The sequence below is a fragment of the Ursus americanus genome, chromosome 28 (genome assembly GCF_024610735.1).
Source record: "Ursus americanus isolate L20-20 chromosome 28, mUrsAme1.1.p, whole genome shotgun sequence".
Classification (NCBI taxonomy): Eukaryota; Metazoa; Chordata; class Mammalia; order Carnivora; family Ursidae; genus Ursus; species Ursus americanus.
This window is the reverse complement of record NC_142154.1, coordinates 35,510,845-35,525,694: the sequence shown is the minus strand read 5'-3', so window position 1 is coordinate 35,525,694 and position 14,850 is coordinate 35,510,845. Positions and strand designations below refer to the sequence as shown.

The 14,850-nt window shown below is 58.8% G+C and overlaps 2 protein-coding genes across 3 annotated transcripts in view; one reads left to right on the top strand and one right to left on the bottom strand.

The window, feature by feature from the left end:
• SMAD3 (SMAD family member 3) overlaps positions 1 to 14,850 on the top strand; it is a 114,949-nt gene that overhangs the window by 92,987 nt on the left and 7,112 nt on the right. For both annotated transcript variants that reach the window (XM_045810704.2, XM_087856838.1), the window contains 3 exons: positions 1,324 to 1,374; positions 10,659 to 10,871; positions 12,753 to 12,890. In XM_045810704.2, the coding sequence (XP_045666660.1) occupies positions 1,324 to 1,374; positions 10,659 to 10,871; positions 12,753 to 12,890 (402 nt within the window). The remainder of the gene's footprint in view (positions 1 to 1,323; positions 1,375 to 10,658; positions 10,872 to 12,752; positions 12,891 to 14,850) is intronic.
• On the bottom strand, positions 1,526 to 5,305 carry LOC148107598 (uncharacterized; the record flags this gene model as incomplete). Its single annotated transcript, XM_087856554.1, has 2 exons — positions 1,526 to 4,476; positions 4,712 to 5,305. Coding segments are annotated over 2 exons (1,026 nt in total), but the record flags the coding sequence as incomplete, so codon positions are not given.

The window sequence follows — 14,850 nt, the reverse complement described above, 5'->3', positions numbered from 1 at the left end:
AGTGGGTGGGTGGGTGGGGTCTCCTGCTTATCCTCTGTTCTTGACTCAACGTCGTCCACCTGGAAACCAGTCGAGTTGCTGTCTTGGCTGCTGAGATGTGATAGTGACCCTAGTTGGGGTCCGAGGACCACCTTGTCCAGCCCTGTGGCTTCCCTGACACGCACATGTGCCCTTCCAGGCCAGGCCTTCCTGGGCCTTCTTGATTTGGGCTGCCACCAAACAGGACACCAGCATTTATAGCATGCCTGCTGTGTGCCAGTCACGGCACAGCCATTTGTATACGCACGACCACCCTTCACGTCTATGAATCACAGGGTGGATGCTATTATCCCCATTTTATACCTGAAGGGGGGGGGGAATCAAGGCTTAAAGAGGTGAAACCACTTTGCTAAAATCCCCCAGCTGATATGCGGGTAGCATGCCGGGACTCCGGGGCCAACTCGGAAGCTGTGCCTCTTCTAAGACTCTTCCTCATCCGTTTACGGGTTGGGTTCTGGAGCCCGCGGCTCATCCCTCACCCTCCACGAGGTTACAGCTGAGGTGGGGAGCAGGAGAGACCCCCATTAACAGCTCAAGGCACCTCTGCGGGCGGTCTGGCAGGTCTGGGGGAGTGCGCCCCCCCACAGGGCCGTTCCTGCATAACTGACCCCAGGCCTCTGGTGACGGCACGCAGGGATGAGCCCAGTTCCTCCGTGGAGAGGGGCCGCTTGGAGACCGATGTCATGCGTGTTTTTTTTTTTTTTTTCCCTTGGAGCGAGGGGAGGAGAGAAGGTAGCTGGGGAGGGAGAATTGGGTAGGTTTGGACATTTTCCCACGGGCGGCATCATCCCTCACACGTCGGTCTGGTTGCAGTGTTATGGGATTTCTGAGGCAGCTTGCTGAGTTTCCTGGGACCTAGGGAAGGGGCTAGATTGGGGATGGGCAGCTGTGAGCCTCTCGGTGCAGGAGGGCGAGACTCTGCGGCCGGGACCTTTGAGCGAGGCTGGGCAGAGGGCCTTCCCTGCCTGTCTCGTTTCCCTGGGGGTGTAGCTGCCGGGGAGCCCCATGCCGTGCGCCACGGGCTCGGTCAGGACCCTCACACCAAGTCCTGGGAGAGACCTCTGAGGTGACCCGATGATCTGTGTGTGCCACAGGTAAAGACTGCGACCCAGGGACGGAAAGTCGAGCAGGGACACGGGTCAGGGCTCCTTCTGGGCCTTGAAGGCTCACCCCAGGGTTATCTTCCTGCTCCGTCAAGCTGCCCCCATCTTGATGCAGGCGTTCAGTAATTCGGCTCTCTAAGCCAAGAATGTTCTATTCTCACAACTGTGTCTCACCTCACAGGTTCTCCAAACCTATCCCCGAATCCGATGTCCCCAGCACACAATAATTTGGGTAAGTATCTCCTCATCCCTGGGACCGTCACCCCCCTAGCTGCAGCGCTGGCTGGTGGCCAGTGTGGGGAGGGGGCCCTGACGGCAAGGTTCTCCCCCTCCACCCCCACCATCACCTGAGCTCAACCCATCAGGTTTCTGGTTACAGTGATTCTGGGGTCATCCACAGAACAGGGTAACCTGAGAGCAGCAGTGGCAGGAAAAAGGCGACCATGTGCCGGGTTTGTATTTCCCCTGGGTGGCAGTCAGACGTGAGTGAATGAAAATCCCCCAAACCTTGTGCTCAGGAGCCGAGAAGCTGTAGTCAGCCAAGCGTATGCGTGTGGTTTGATGCAAAGCCACGGGCAGCAGAGGGGACTGCAGCCCCCCGACTTCTGTCGACTGGTTTCAAGAGACACTTCGCATTTCATCCAAGAATTTCATCTCATAATTCTGTACTTTTTGTTTATTTTTTTATAGCTTATTTTTTAAAAAAGATTTTATTTGTCAGACAGAGAGTGAGAGAGAGAGTGCGTGCAGGGGTAGGGGCAGAGGGCGAAGCAGGCTCCCTGCTGAGCAAGGAGCCTGACGCAGAATTCGATCCCAGGACCCCGGGATCATGACCTGAGCCAAAGGCAGATGCTTAACCAACTGAGCCACCCAGGCGTCCCATGTACTTTTTATTTGAAATAACAAGGTACGAGGAAATTGGGGGGGAAAAGCCCAACCGCCCGTCACCTCCCCATCCTCCCACGCCGCGTGTGTGTCTTTACGGTCCTTCTGATGTGTGCGGGTCAGCGTGCGTGTTTGGGCCTCGCCAGCGGCAATCACAGTGTCCGCCCGTCTTTTTCGTTCTTATCCTGTAAACGCCCATGTTTCGATGCCGCCTCTGTCGTCTCGCCCGGTCTCGTGATGAAGCAGCTGGGCCATCACGTCCGCGTGCGCTTGGCTTCTGCGCCCCGGGAGCGCCCCTCAGCTCCCGCGCGGGGCAAACGAAAAGGACACATGAAACAGCCACTCTGTTTTTATTGAGGGAATTTTTGTGTGTGTGTGTGCTGGTCTGGTAGTTTCGGAAAAATGTGAGTTTGATCTCGCCTGGGCCTTGACTGCTGGGGTTTGATTTGTGGCTCAGGAAAAGGAAGAGTTAATATCCAAGCTCAGTGAATCAGAGCGGGTGGGGGTGGGGGGGGTGACCTGGCCTTTATTCCCAGCTGCTTTCAGTCCTTGACTGATAGCATCAGATGAAGAAAAGCATTTGGAACATCGGGAGATGCCTGAAACCCCTTTCATACAGGCTGACAAGTGGGCAGTGTGAAATGTGACTTTTTGGCGAATCTGTTCTAACATCTTTGTAACATAATATCACTGTGAGTGTTGGGCTTTGCAAAGGGAAGGTCACATTCCTGATGTGAAAGGACCGACTGAGTTATTAAAAACAAACTCTGAAGGCTAGAAGCTGTGTTAACACTTGAGAAATTAAAGGCCAGGACTGCGAACTCGACTCTGGGTTTCCAGCTTTTGAGGTTGGCTGGTTTAAATTTCACTTGGGGCCGTTTTGCTTCCCCGCCCCTCGGCCAAGCAGCCCGGGGCAGCCCCTGGTCTTTGAATCCGTGCTGCCTGACTCAGTGGTTCAGAATGAAAGTTGTCCCAGGTGGTAGTTTGCTGGGAATTCCCTTCTAGATCGCGTGCATCAGGACGACAAGATGGGTTTTGAACTTGGACCGGGGGCAGAGGTGTCCCATTGACTCAGTTCTCCTTCCCTGCTGCCCCATTCCTCAGGCCCCTTGTCTGAGGGCCGAGAATTCTTAGGTCATTTCTCCAAGGGAAGGAGTAGCCCCCGAGCCTGGTGGGCGGAGAGTGGGCGCCGTCTGCTGGGAACACCTGAACGGGGCGGGGGGGGGGGGCGAGTCAGCTGATGAGTCAGGGGCAGGACTCGTGGTGAGACATCAGGGCTTCCTCTTTGCTGGACGGGCCCCGGCACCCCCAATTTCACCCCTTCAAAACTACTGGCTTCGTTCCTACCCAGGAAATCTCACCGACCCCTGGCATCCTAGCTGGAGGGGGATGGATGATGGCGATGATAACGGCAAACATTTCTTGACAACTTAGTGTTGTTCGGAGCGCTTCTTGCGTGTTAACCCAGGGTTCACACCGCTGCGTAAGACAGCGGTCTTATAATTTTCCACTTTCCTGATTAGGGGGCCAAGGGATAGAATGGTTCCCTCACTCGTGCCAGGTCGTGCCGTTAGTAAAGGGAGAAGCTTCGAACTCAGGCCGTCGGGACCCAGAGCGGGAGCCCGTCTGCGGCAGGACACGGTCTTCCTGCATCGTTTAGACCAGCGCCCCCATCAGCAGCCCCTCCTCGGACAAAGCTCTAGAAGGGTACTTGTTGAGGGCGGTTCTCGCGTTGGGGAGCCTGGGTGGGAGCGCTGCCCACCAGCCTGTCTCCTCCTTCCTCGTGGATGCCCCAGGCACTTCCTGCCGGTCCGGTGGGGACTCAGGGAGGCGTCACAGACCCCGCCGTCACGATGCTGTGGCCTCGTGGGGCATCGGTAAGGCAGGAGTAAGCGTAATCACACAAACAAGAAGTGTGTGCGGTCGAAGTAGCCGGAGGGTCCAGAGAAGGCAGTGACGGCCCCCCCGGGACCTGCCTCCAGGCCGGCCGGTGTCCCTACGGAATTCATTCGTTCAGTCAGCTCTGCTGTGTTGCTAGTAGGTACTGACGTGGGGCGTCCACGTGGGCATTCACGGTCCGATGGGGGGGCAGGAGGGCTCTGTGTCCCCCGTGAGGCATTATGCCAGGGGCCAAGAGGGCAGGTAGAAGGGGAACCATATAGGCCAAGGAGGAGAGTGCCAGATCATGTAGGAAAACCTCAGAGTCATGGTGACATGTGAGCTGGCCCCAGAAGGACAGGTGGGACACTGGGAGCTGGAGAAGGAGGGAAGGACATTGCCGATAGAAGGGCACGAAAGGGGAGGGTGAGCTCAGAGGACAGCTGCTGTAGCGGTTGGTCGGGATGTGGGGGAGATGAGGCTGACAAGGCTGTGAGGCACTGAGCCAAGAGCCCTGAATGCCACACTCAGTGACTCCCGTCTTGCCTATGAATGAAGTCACTGGAGGAAGGGTGGTTGGTTATCTGATGACAGCTTCATAAAGATTAACCCAGCCGCTGTACAGAAGTTGAAGTCTAGGGGAAATGGCTGGTGGCCAAACCCCACCCCCCAAAATTAAAACCACAACAACAGCCCACCCTTAGGAAGCTGTTAAACTGAAGGAGACCAAGATGGATGCTTTGGAGAGATGGCAGTGGGGCTGGGAGGGCCGGTGAGAGGGCCGCGGGCCAGTCAGCGGGCGCTTACCGACCAGCTTTACCTGGGGGGATGGTGAGGCAGGACATCCGGGAGCTGGGATGGGCCTGGGGCGGAAGGTGGCAATGAGTTGCCAACGCCTGTGTCCAGGAGGCAGCCGGGCCTTCAGGAGAGACGTGGGGGCGGCCGTGCGACTTGGCAGCCATTAGCCTGCAGGCAGCCTTTCCCAAAGGGGGGTCAGGGCGACGGGGTTTTGTCGTCACCTGAGTCTGGAAAGCCTGTGCCGTAGCTCCCCCAGGGCGCCCAGGGCACTCCCTTGGTAAGGCCTCGAGCCGTCCTGCGGAAGGAGGCCCGTTGGATCGAGCCTTTGCCCACAGATCTGAGCGCCGCTGCAACACTTTACTCCTATAACCTGTCGGCCACCTGTAAGGTCCCTGGAGACGCTGGCAGAGGTCCGGCTGAAGTCCTGGGAGTGGGTGCGCTGGGAGAGAAGGAAAGGCGGCCAGAGAGGGACCGATGGGGCCCCCTGGGAGGGAGGAGGTTGGGGGAGAGACCGAGGGTCGAGGGGAGGGCTGAGCCCAGCAGCCAGAGGGGAGGGAGGCCAGTGGGCAGGCTGGAAGGAGAGGCCTTGAGGTGACATCGGGAGTTCAGGGGCACCCTCGGAGCACTTGGGGGACAGTTGAGGGCTGAGGTCGGGCAGTGGTATGGGCAGGGCAAATAAAAGACAAGATGACGGCAGAGAAGGATGGGGACATCTCAGGACATCTGATTATTTCCTGCAAAGAAATGATGCAGGAAGAGAGAAAACAGAAGACATCTGGCCCGCTCCTAATTTCCTTCCCACTCCAGGCAAGAGACGGAGGCTCCTGCCGCAGTGAGGCCACTTCTGGTGACGTGGGGCGGGGCCCAGATGAACGACTGCACGCCAGCTCAGCTCCTTGTCAGAGGCAGGCTCCGGGGAGACCCGGCAGCTCTGTCCTGCGGGAAAGGGATGTGAGCAGGTGACGTGCCTGCCCTTACACATCGTGCTAGATGAGTCACCTGGGCTTTCCTAAGCATTGAGGTCAAGGATTGAGCCAAATGGAGGGGAAGGAGGAGGGAAATGGAAAGAGGAAAAAGATAAGGAGCTGGACCCTGCTGGTGAGTAAGTTGTTCTTGCCTTAACGGGAGACCTTGGCCTTGACCGAGGGAAAAGCGGTACCAGGCAGTTCCCCGGGGCAGCGGCTGCACTGGAGTTTGATGGGGTGACGGTTTGCAGAGTGCCTCCCGTTGAAGGACCTTCCTTTCCTGCCAGGAGCAAGGGGCAGGGGCGCGGGGCGGCGGGAAGACCGCTGCTTCCCTGAAAGAGGCCGGGCTCCAGGTGTTCGTGCTGCTGCGCGGAGCTCTGGCTAGGGTCTCTTCAGGCTCTGATCTCCTGTGAGCTGCAGAAATGACAGGCGTCCCGACGACACAAGGCAGCCGCCAGCCAGAGGCTCTGGCCTCAGACTTTGCGTCTGGTCTTGGCTGCAGCAGACTGGTCCCTCGCTGAGAGAGCGTGGGCTGCTTTCCCCGCACACCTTGTTGTGTCGTCCTCCTCCTTAATGAGATAGGTTGGAACTGGCGCAGGGACCCCGCCGTCCCTGGCCCGCAGGAACCAACCCTCGGGGACACCGGTGCTCAGATGCACAGAGTGGGGAGGGGATGTTCCGCAGCCACGGCAGCCGGGGCTGAAGGGCTGCAGCCCAGGCAGTGGGAGCGGCAGGGACCGAGCTAGGACCGTGGGGGTACCTGGGACTGGAGTGCCGCGTCTCCAGGACGGGAGGTCATGCCGCCTGCCGCAGGTGAGCAGGGCCCTGGCCCTGGCCCTCATTCGTGTCCTGACCTCTAGCCTTTGCACTTTCAGGGCTTTGCCCGCTCCCCACTTCTGATTCATCGTAGAAAGTGAGCCCCCCCGCCCCCCCCCCCTTTTCCTTTACCGGATTTGAATCTCTTGCACGTGTTTTTAATCGGCATCCCTTAATCCAAGTGTTGCCTTCTGGGTTTTATTCTGTTTTCTTTTCCTTAAACAAAACAGAAAGTCTATGCCAGCTTGGAATAGGGCTTACAACTGAAGCCAGCCAGCGTCGTCAGGCGGGCAGGGGGCCAGCCATGAATTAAGTGCCCCACGCCACTCGAGAAGTCTGGCCGATACGGCACCGGGTGGGGGGGGGCGGGGACGGAGCGCGGCGGGAGCTGGAGGTGCCTGCGTCTGCAACACCTCTGCCCCGGGAAGAGCGAGTAGCACGGACTCTGCAGTCTGGCTGGGAGCAGGGCCGTGTGCACGGGCGGCCTTGGGCACGTGCCATCGTCTAGCACGCCAGGTGTGCCGAGTCTTTGGCCTGGAGAAGCAAAACCGCTGTCAGGGAGGCAAGTGCCCTTAGCCCTCTAGAGTCATCCTCCCAGAGGAGGCTTTCAGTGGCGTGTCTTCGGGTCCTTTGCAAGAAGCAACCTTATGCAAAATCACCTCTGCATTTGTTGGGAGACTTGGGACTCAGGCTGGCTGGCTCGATGCATGTGGGAGAGGTTGCCACCTGATTTCTTAAAAGATTTCTTGTGAGACTTAGGGCCAGGACAAGCTTTGATTCCCCTGCAGAACTTGTAAGCATTGTCTGTCCACAACCAGAGCCATGTAGCATATGATGCTCCCTTTTTGCCTTGTCTGCTAGGAAGCTCAGAACCAAGCCGAGTGCTCTCTTGGTAGCTAAGCTATAATCCATGGTTATCCTGTTTGTACTGTTCTCCCTTCCAGGGTCCTGACTTTTTCTCTTATACTTAATCGTGGTGTGGATAAGTCTTCGGGTGTGGAAAAAAAAATGACACACATGCTATTTAAAAAGAAATTGCCATTCAAGGCAGAACCCAGAAGTGGTGCCCGTAGGGTTTGGTCTGCAGCTCCCCTTGCAGAAGTTCCTGGAGGAAGCAGCTGAGAGGTGCCAGGAGGGACAGAGGTGAAAGGCAGGGCTGGGTTTTAGTTGTTTGTGGAGACTTGTGAGTACGTGGCCGGGGGCACTGCCCCAGGTTGGTTCTGCTTCTGAACACAGGCCGGCTCATCTGAACAGCACTTGGTAAAATGGTACCCTTCAGACTTTGCCTTGGCCTGATGCACTGCTTAACCCCCCCCACCCCCAGTCCCGAAACTAGCATCTCCTTAATTATGTGTCAGCCTCCCGAGTCCAGTGTTTTCCACCACCCTGTCCAGTGTGTATCTGTAAGTTGCAGGGATGTTTGGATAAGGGCTCAGATCTGCTTGGGGGGTCTCTTGGGCGAGGACCCCAAGCCTGTCTCTGATTCTGAGCTGCCTCAAAGCCCACATTTCCCTTGAGTGGTTCTGGCACCATGTTGCCCGATGGGTGGCCTGTGGCTTCTCTTCTTTTGATGGGTAGGCTGTGCCAGGGTTCCTGGGAGCCAAGCTCTCTCTCTCCTGTCTGGACTAAGCCCAGGGGGTGCTGGAAGGCTTTATAATTTGGGGTGAGGACTCTGTTCTGTACTTTGCCAGGGAAGCCAAGGCCAGTGCAGATCAGCCCCAGCTGCCTCTCCAGGCCGACCTGCGCCAGACGCACAGGGACCGAGATGGTCTGCACTAGACGTTTCCCAGTAAAGCTGCGGTGGCAGGCCAGGCCAGCAGAGTCTGCCCCTGGGCAGTGGTGGTCAGCAGCCCCTGCTCAGGACCTCTTGTCTCTGATGCGTTGCCCGACCCCTTTGAGTGCTTGGATTACACTCAAATTTCTTGGCCTTTTTTTTTTTTTTTTTAAAGGTCTCCAAAGCAACATAGCTCACATTTTAGTGACCACATTGTTTAGAATATAGCTTATCTCATTGGAATGTCGAAGCATCGAGCGACGCCAGAGCCGGATGTGGCCTATGTGGCTCAACCCAACCTCCGGAACACAGGCCACAAGCCATGGTCGCCCCGTGCCGTCACTCCTCCCTCCGCTATTAAAAGTAGCTTTGATCCCCTGCCTTCCCTCATCTTCCCTCCCTCTACCCTGGGAAAAGAGGAAAGGGGCAAGGACGCTTTGCCTCCCCCGCCATGGAGGCCAGGACAGGAGCAGGACGTACTCAGGTTCATGTACATCGTCAGTTCTAATCGTCAGCACCCCGTATCGAGTGCTTGATGTGCGCCCCGCGCTCGGCGATTTCTCCCCGTCCCTCCCCGTAAAGAGGGTTCCCCGCCCGGTGGCTGCAGGGGGCGACGTGGCAGCTGACACCCGGGGCTGGGCCGGTTTGCTCGGCCGCCCAGCTGGTCCCTGCCCGAGCGCAGAGTGCGTTCTGGCCGCCAGCCTGGCTAACCCTCCAGGCCGCGGTTTCCCCCCGGGCGCTCTTCTGCGCCTTCGAAGACCGCTGGCTGTGTCTGGAGCCATCAGGTCCTGTCGTGGCCCAGCCAGGAGCAATGGAGGCTTGCCACTGGCCTTTAGCGGTACAGACGAGACATCCTGTAACGGACGAGGCTCTCCTGCCTCGCCCCAGTCAGGGAATCGTTTAGCTGGAGGCGTCGAGGACACCGGCGTGAGGAGGCCGATCTAGGTGTCCCAGCCCTCGAGCCTTCGCTTCTTGGGCGGGTGCTGCGTGCTGGGACGGTACCGAGCTGCGTCTCCTCACGCACGTGGTAGGCGTTCTTCTCCTTAGGTGGGATCGTAGGCACAGGCCCCACAAGCAGATCTGGGCCCTTGGCCCTGCAGGCCCCCCCAGAACAGTTTCTGATCTCTTACTCTGGTGCTCCGCACCTTCTGACGGTCTGGGGAGCCGGTTCCCAGCGGGTTCGCCCTCCAGGCAGTGCGCCGGGGCCTCTGTCCAGGGCTGAGCTGGCACGGAGCCCTGCCGTCGCTCGCACCGACTCCTGCAGATGCGCCCTGCCTCCCCGGGCGGCTCCAAATGTATTTAAGAGCCAGAGCGAGTGATCGGGCTGGAGGCCCAAGGCAGGGAGCAAGCAGGGGCAGGGGGCTCCCTGCTTCTCCACCAAGAAGGTGGACTCAAGGTGGCGGCGAGTGAGATCGGCATGGTACTCCAGCCCACGTGGGAGCTGTGCTGGGCAGGGGGGTGGCTGGAAGGGACTGGACCGGAGTGCTGGGGGTCCTGGTAGCACGTGGCGGCACTGATGCCAGGGAGGAAGGACGAGGGCCTGGCCCTGGGCTGGGCATGGACCGGCCGAGGTGTCAGAGACAATGCAGGGAGGAGGGCGGGGTGCCTGGGCAGGTGCGGACCAGAGCGGCCGGAGGCGACAGGAGCGCGAGGGAGTCCCAGGAAGGGTGGTGGGGGGATCATGAGAGGGGAAACCTCTATTTCAGGGGTTCCCAACTCTTGGGAGAAAGAGAACCAACGTCTCCCAAGATGGCAGTTTTGCTCTGAGGAGCCCTTGGTTGAGACCACAGGACAAACTGAGACTGTTTTAGGTGAGCTTGTGTCTTAGCCACCCTGACAGCACGTGGGGACCTGTGGGAGAGTCTCTGTAAGAAGAGACGTGGGCCCGGTTCACGCTGTAGACCGCGCCTGTGCGGTTGGAGGCCCGGCGCCTTGTGGAGCCCCCCGGGCTGCGCCAGCCTTGTCATTTTACGGGCTCAGAGGGCCTGGGACCAGGCAGAGCTGGAAGCTGAAATCCCTTTCGGAGGCCGAGCTCACCATGGGCTAGTCCGGGAGAGAGGCCGGAGGCAGGGCCGCCCCCAGGCACACGCTGGGCCTGTCCGGCGGGCTTGCCCAGTGCTGGCCGGTGCCCTCCTTGAAGACTGCTTCAAGCCAAGGCCGGCCAGGCAGGACAGGGCCTTTATGAGCTAAGACCAAGTGAACGCGGCAAGGCTGGTGGAAGGCTTTTCCAAACACAAGTTATCGCATTGGATCCTGCAAGTTTAATACAAGGCGTGAGGTTCGGGGAGTAGAACACCCTCTGAGAGGTACAGAAACAGCCTTACGGGGCACCCAGGGGACCTCACTGAGCAGCAGGCGACCTGGGGGCCCCTGACCCAGTAGCCTGGCCTGTCCCCCCAGACCTGCAGCCTGTCACCTACTGCGAGCCGGCCTTCTGGTGCTCCATCTCCTACTATGAGCTGAACCAGCGCGTTGGGGAGACATTCCACGCCTCGCAGCCCTCCATGACCGTGGATGGCTTCACCGACCCCTCCAACTCGGAGCGCTTCTGCCTGGGGCTGCTCTCCAACGTCAACAGGAACGCGGCCGTGGAGCTCACACGGAGGCACATCGGTAAGGGTGCCCCATCTCCCCATTCGCCCCCCGCACACGGTGGTCCCAGCAGCCTCTGCCCAGAACCCACCCACCCACCCACGCTGGGCCGCACCTCCTGCTGGGACCTAGGGGAGGACCCTCTCCCCGGCTAGCCCCCAACCTCTGTATTGCCCTGTTAGGGGCCAGACCAGGAGGGTTCATGTTGCTTGCTTATTCCCATTCGGAAACACAGATTAAGTCTGAAGATGAGAAAGCCACGGAGGAAAATACTCACCTGGGGGGACAAGAATGGCAAATCTATGAAAAGGGCAACGTATGTCATTCTCTTAACATACCCCTAGAGTACTGATAGGTGGATAGGTAGGCACTGTCTGTCTCTAAGGAATGATCTTTTATTTGTTAATTTCATGTACCCAGGCTGCAGCACTGGTGCTGACATTCTGCCCTCTAACACCCAGATCGTGGTCGGAGACCACTTAGTTTATGGAAGAGGGAGCTGTATGTGTGTCACTTGGTTTGCTCATAAAATTATCACGCTAAGGATATTCATAATTTGGGGCTCCCGAGTCCCTCAGAAGGCCACGAAGACGGCGTAACCACCCGGAGCTTGGCTGCACGGCTCCAGGGCAAAGTCCAGAGCTGGGCGGGCGGCAGGGTCTGGTCCTGAGTGAACCCGCGAGCACCCCTGATCTTTTTCCTATTGTATCTTGGGTCTTCATGGAAGATTTCATTTGAGGAGAGGATTTTATGGTTCAGAGAAGAAAAGTTTGGAAGCTGTGGCTCTTGGCCTGGGTGCTCGTTCTCCAGGAATCACCTGATGCCCAGGGGAGAGCGGAGCCTTACAGAGGCCACACCGTGAGTGTGACTTAGGGACAAACAGCCCCTGCCGCTGAGCCCACACCCTCCCATTTGCTTAAAAGAAGATACTGATCCTGGGTGGCAGCCATAGGTGTTTACTTCTTCTCCTTATGCTTTTCTGTATAAAAATAGTTCAAAAATTACCAAAACAGAAGTTTTGTTCCTTTGGTCCGGGTCTTCCCATCTCTGCCTCTGCTCCTGACGGGCAACCCAATGGCTCCTGCTTGTGGACCCCGAGTCTGCCCGCACCCCGCGTGTCTGTGACACCGAGTCTTGTAGCACCAAACCAAGAAGAAAGGGGCGCTGGGGCCACTGTGGGATGAGGAGGTGGGAGAATTCCCAGCAGCCCCCTGGTTTCTCTCCCACTTGACGTTGTGCCTGTAAAACCTGGCTCCGTCTTCCAGCCCCTGGGCCTCTTCCCCAGAAGCAGCAACAGAGGCCTTCCCGTGCAGGAGAAGAGAACATCCCCTGGCTGAGAGAACTCACTGTCAGAGTGTTGACGTAACTGCTTGCTCGGGTTGCAGAGCCAATTTAAAAATAATTTCTGTCCATCTGGAATGGATTTAAGAGATGGAGGAAAAGTGAATGATATAAGCCTATGGAATTTTTAGAAAAATGCAGGAGGGGAGAAGGTACAGGGGGTGGCATTAAGCCATGCCGGTCCTGAAGGGCCCCTGGGACGTCTGCCGCCTCCGGAGGAGCTCCGCAGGTCCGCCGAACGGATTTGTGTAGCGGCGGCCGTAGCGCGGCTCACGCTTAGCGGAGAGGCACGTGTCGTCATCGCCCCATCTTCCACACGCAGAAGCGGAGGCTCAGAGGCTGAGTAACTTGATGGTGGCCGACGGCTCGCCCGTGGCAGAGGCTGTTCGTGGAGACTTAGCCCGTGCCCTCTGCCCTCGTCGTGTGCCACCCCCCGCCCCGGGTCCCCCGTGCGGTTTCAGCTTGTGCTCCGGGTCCTGCGGCACGGCCGGCTGCAGAGGCCACCCTGCGTCCCCGCGAGCGTCGGCCCGAGCCCGGCGCGGCTGACACGGCTCTCTCTAGGGCGCGGCGTGCGGCTGTACTACATCGGAGGCGAGGTCTTCGCCGAGTGTCTCAGCGACAGCGCCATCTTCGTCCAGTCGCCCAACTGTAACCAGCGCTACGGCTGGCACCCGGCCACCGTCTGCAAGATCCCGCCAGGTACGAGCTCTCCCCCCACCCCGGCCTGGCGCGCGCCCCTGACGCCGGAGTTTCTCTTTCCTTCGCGGCGGCGAGTGTATGGCCGACCCGGAGGGGCTGCCCTTGGGCTGCTGCTGGGCCCACCGCCCTCCTGTGCTCTCCTTGACCCTCCGGGGAGCGGACGCAGCCTCTGATGGCTCTGCCTCTGGTCCCTGGGTCGCTGCGCAACTCGGGGCTCGGGCAGGACGCGTTCTTCCTTCATGCCGCAGACTCGCTCGGCGTGTAGGCGCCGTGCCAGGTGCTTGAGGGAGACGGAGGGCTCCGGGAGGCCCTGCTGCTGTCCCCACAGACCTTACGGAGCAGCTGAGCATACAAGACAAAGCCACAGATGGCTGTAATACGAGGAAGGGTACGAAGCACCGAGCTAGCCACGCAGATGAGATGCTCTCGGAGCCAGGGAGGAAAACTCGTTAAACTGTCAGGATGGGTTAGGGAATCGTGGAGAAGGCACGCAGGCCTTGAACGCTGGCTGGCGTTCAGCACAGGGTGACGGTGGGGTGGGGACCTTGAGGGCTTTCCAAGCAGGGGAACGATACAGGCCAAAGCCCGGGGGTGACGGAGGGTAGGGCACATACAGGTGGCGCTCTGGCTGGAGATGCCACGTAAGAGACAGGAAATGTTTAGAAAGCATGCTGGGGCCAGGCCGCAGAAGGACGTGAGGAAGTTCTGCTTTTATTCTGGGGAGCTCTTGTGGGTTTTCAGAGCGGAGCTGATGACTCCCACCTGTCCTCCAAGACAGGGTGTCAGGCTGTAACCCGGGGGATGGCTTGGATAGGGCCACGGCTGCGCAGCAACACGGGCAGAGACAGGTCCCATCCGGGCCTCTGGACTTAGAAACCCAAGGCCGAGCGCCCTTGCCCGAGCCCACTTCTCACAGGCATGCAGCCCCGGCCATGCTGCTGGTGGAGTGTGGGTGTGACCCGCTGGTACTGTGTGTGGCACGTGTTTCCTCGTCTCAGTAGCGGACGACAGCCGAGTGATGGGCTTTGGGCACGGTCAGCTTCAGAACGCGGGTCTGAAAGAACAGCGCTCTACGTTCCCCGCACATCGTGTGCTTGCGTTCACAGAGGACATCTATGGCTTTGCTCTCGGTCCTCTCCAATTATCCTGGCTCCTCACGTGAGGAGAAAGTTCAGAGAGGTTAAGCCACCTGCCCAAAGGCACACAGCTGGTGAGTGGCTGAGCCGGGATGAGCCTCGGACCGTGTGGCCGCCCCGTCTAGTGCCCCTCTGCTTCTTGGCTCAGCTGGGAGCCAGAGCCCACTTGCTGCCCCGTGTCACCACACTTCCCCTAGGAGAAAATGAGAACCGGAAGCTCAGTTGTATTCCTGGCGTCGTGGCCACTCCCTTCCCCTCCCCTCCCCATCGTTTCGGTGAGGGCTGAGTTGGCTGTGGTGCGGTTTGGTAGTTCGTGGACTATCAGAGCCGGGAGGACCTCCGAGGCCAGGCTCTCATTTTACAAAGGAGACCCAGGCTTACGAAGAGAAAGTGACCGGCCCAGAGTCACACAGCTAGATCGGGAGTCCAGTGTTGGCCTGTTAATACACGTCACCTTAGCTCACCTTTTGGGTGTTTCCAGCATGTGCTGTTGTCTTTATTTTTCTGACTGACACATTCCTGGCACTCAGGCGGTAGGACTGCAGGAGACTTATTAGAAACTGTATTTGGGCCTGGCTCTAGTTTCACTGCATGGAGAGTTAGACACACATCTCCACTTTGCTGCAAATGTCACCCTGACCCAGCCCTGTGCCCAAAGGCCCCGATCTCTCGTAGATTCCCCAGGGAAGCCTGGGTGGAAGGTACCCTGGGACCCTCCACGGAGCCTTCTGTTGGAGCGGCAGGCTGAGGAGCCTTCCTACCGGCGCTCCCTCCGTCTACTGTTAAGGGCTCCTGGTCCCGGGGCTGGTCAGCCATGGGCATTC